The sequence below is a fragment of the Aegilops tauschii genome, chromosome 6, assembly GCF_002575655.3.
Source record: "Aegilops tauschii subsp. strangulata cultivar AL8/78 chromosome 6, Aet v6.0, whole genome shotgun sequence".
NCBI lineage: Eukaryota > Viridiplantae > Streptophyta > Magnoliopsida > Poales > Poaceae > Aegilops > Aegilops tauschii.
Window position 1 is genome coordinate 420,357,982 of NC_053040.3, and position 3,169 is coordinate 420,361,150.

Consider the following 3,169-nt stretch of genomic DNA (forward strand, 5'->3'; position numbering starts at 1 on the left):
ACTTAAATTTAGCCAACCCATTATAAAAACAACAAAAGTGAACTAAATGATGTAGGAGTAATAAAATTCCCTAAAATGGTGAAACCTTTATTCGAAATTTTGTTGCTAATTTACCCTTTTCCGATGAGTTGTCAATCTACATTTTGTGACAAATCGAGGATTTCTACTCCTTTAGGCCATAATAACCCATGTTTCTATAATTATTCATGTAGTATTATCCACTGTTAATTAGTACTTGGCACAGTCAAGAGGACGGTGGCAACCATTTCGAAAATCCTGTCCACACAGCCACACTGTTAGGCAAAATTTGAACATGCACGCACCAGTAGCCAAAGCTAGTGCGACCAAACCAGAGCCACTATCACAGTAGCACTTCAAAAAAAAATAGAGCCACTACCATTAGTGCATTAGTTTATCTTTGGTCCACTGAATACACTGGTTTATCTTCAGTAAACGCACCTGAAGTTCTGAACCAAACTCGCTGACAATGGGCTCGGATCCAACACACCATGTCAGCTCGGAAATGGAGGCCGTCGCCGTCCGGCGACCGTGGCCTCGCCACTTCCCTCACTGATCATTCTCCAAGAGTCAAAGTGCCACCCCACCGGGCACACTGACAAAAATCCGGTCGCGGGACACCACGAGAAGTTGAACCCAACCAAACCCTCTAAACAAAACCCCACCGGCGACGGCGTAAGGAAAACAGCTTGCGCGCGACAATTTCCTCGTCCACTCTCCGTTGCTCGACGGCGTCCCGTCGTCGCCTCGTCGGCGTCCTTCTACTAGACGCGGCTAGGAAATGGCTGGCGGCCGATCGCGCGCGCCGCGCCGCGCGGCGTTCGCGGCGCTGGTCACGCTCCTCTTTCTCGCCTGCGTCTTCTTCTTCTTGTCCGCGACCACCATCACCTCGGCGGTCCCCAACTCCCCAGCCTCGCGCCTGGCCGCCGTACGCCGGCACGCGGAGGACCACGCGGCCGTGCTCGCGGCGTACGCGGCCCACGCGCGCCGCCTCAGCTCCGACTCCGCGTCCCAGACGGAGTCCTTCCTGTCCACCTCCTCGCGCCTCTCCGCGCTCTCCTCCCGCCTCTCCGTCTCCACCGTGGCGCTGCTGGAGAAGGAGGCCCGCGGGCACGTCAAGCGCGCGCGCGCCCTCGCCGCGGGCGCCAAGGAGGCGTTCGACACGCAGTCCAAGATCCTGAAGCTCTCCGACACCGTCTTCGCCGTCGGGCAGCAGCTCCTCCGCGCCCGCCGCGACGGCCAGCTCAACTCGCGCATCGCCGCGGTCTCCACGCCCAAGTCACTCCACTGCCTCGCCATGCGGCTCATGGAGTCCCTCCTCGCCAACGCGTCCGCCGCCCCCGACGTCGACCCCGCCGTCCCGCCACCGGAGCTCACCGACCCGTCGCTCTACCACTACGCCATCTTCTCCGACAACATCCTCGCGGTCTCCGTCGTGGTGGCCTCCGCCGCGCGCGCCGCGTCCGAGCCCTCGCGCCACGTCTTCCACGTGGTCACCGCGCCCATGTACCTCCCGTCCTTCCGCGTCTGGTTCGCGCGCAGGCCGCCGCCGCTGGGCTCGCACGTGCAGCTCCTCGCCGCCTCCGACTTCCCCTTCCTCAACGCCTCCTACTCGCCCGTGCTGAGGCAGATCGAGGCCGGGAACAGGGACGTGGCGCTGCGCGAGCTCGACTATCTGCGGTTCTACCTCCCCGAGATGTTCCCGGCGCTGGAGAGGGTGGTCCTCCTGGAGGACGACGTGGTGGTGCAGAGGGACCTGGCCGAGCTGTGGCGCGTCGACCTGGGCGGCCGGGTGAACGGCGCGCTGGACACCTGCTTCGGCGGGTTCCGGCGGTACGGCAAGTACCTCAACTTCTCGGAGCCCGCCGTGCGGGAGCGGTTCAGCCCCAGCGCCTGCGCCTGGTCCTACGGCGTCAACGTGTTCGACCTCCAGGCGTGGCGCCGCGACCAGTGCACCGAGCACTTCCACCAGCTGATGGACATGGTAACTTAGCAGTGCTCGCCCCTCAAATGGATGGTTTTTACCTGTGATTTTGACGTGCTCTCCATCGTTTGTTTTGTTTTCATGGCAGAACGAGAACGGGACGTTGTGGGACGCGGCCTCCGTGCTGCCGGCGGGGCTGATGACGTTCTACGGCAACACGAGGCCGCTGGACAGGTCGTGGCACGTCATGGGCCTCGGCTACAACCCGCACGTCAGGCCCGAGGACATCCGGGGAGCCGCGGTGATACACTTCAACGGGAACTTGAAGCCATGGCTCGACGTCGCCTTCAACCAGTACAAGCATCTCTGGACAAAGTACGTCGACACCGAGATGGAGTTCCTCACGCTTTGCAACTTCGGGCTCTGAATCCTGGACAGTCCAGACGTACTAGCTCTGAACAGAGTTTTGGTTTCACCGTTTCTTCTTGGTATATATAGGGCTGAGCGATTTGCTAACTTTTGGCACTTCTATACCTACTATTAAAGTAGAATAGGTATTTTTGGTTTGGTCATAATATTTTTTGTCCTGTGGTATTTTTTTGGACCTACCTAATTTTCGTCCGTCATGAGGCACTGGGGTTAATCGTTACGATCGTACGTTATTTTCTCAAAACATCTGGGCCGGCACATGAAAATAGTAATAGGCTGCGATGACATAGCTCCAAAAATGATGCCTGTGTGGGGATCGAACACAGGATGTCATATTAGAAACATCACACACCAACCAGTTAACCAACCAAGCTTTGCAGGTTATGAAACAGTGCAGAATCTTAAGAACCAATTTCCAGCGCAGATACGAATATTTTTAAAATTTTGATCGCAACTGTTGTCGAAAAAAATACCAGCATGTTTTGTGAAGCGCAAACACTTTACAAATTTGTAAACAAATTTTAATAAAATGAAATATTTTTTAAAAACACGAATATTTTCTGAAAATCATGAACATTTTTTTCAAACAGGAACATTTTTTAAATTCCAAAACAAAATGTGGAAACACAAATATTTTTTGAAACTTAGAACAAAATTGGGAACACATAAAAAAAGAAATTACGGAAAAGAAATTGAAGCATGAACATTTAGAAAAATGAACAATTTGTGGATACACGGACATTTTTTTTGAAATTCCAATAGAAATTCCGAAAAGTTGTGAAAATTTTGAACAAAAAC

General features: G+C 54.0%; 1 protein-coding gene across 1 annotated transcript; it reads left to right on the forward strand.

Annotated features, from left to right (window-relative positions):
• The first annotated feature begins 647 nt into the window (after positions 1-647).
• LOC109778105 (probable galacturonosyltransferase 9) lies at positions 648-2,566 on the forward strand. Its single transcript, XM_020336656.4, has 2 exons — positions 648-2,002; positions 2,091-2,566. The coding sequence occupies exons 1-2, from the start codon at positions 800-802 to the stop codon at positions 2,367-2,369; spliced, it is 1,482 nt and encodes a 493-aa protein (XP_020192245.1). The 5' UTR covers positions 648-799; the 3' UTR covers positions 2,370-2,566.
• Positions 2,567-3,169: the final 603 nt, after the last annotated feature.

What these genes read in the sequence shown, in the direction of transcription:
- LOC109778105 (XM_020336656.4), top strand. Translation starts at nt 800, where the DNA reads ATGGCTGGCGGCCGATCGCGCGCGCCGCGCCGCGCGGCGTTCGCGGCG. An exon ending in TCCACCAGCTGATGGACATG is followed by an intron (nt 2,003 to 2,090) that starts GTAACTTAGCAG and finishes TTTTCATGGCAG; the next exon opens with AACGAGAACGGGACGTTGTG.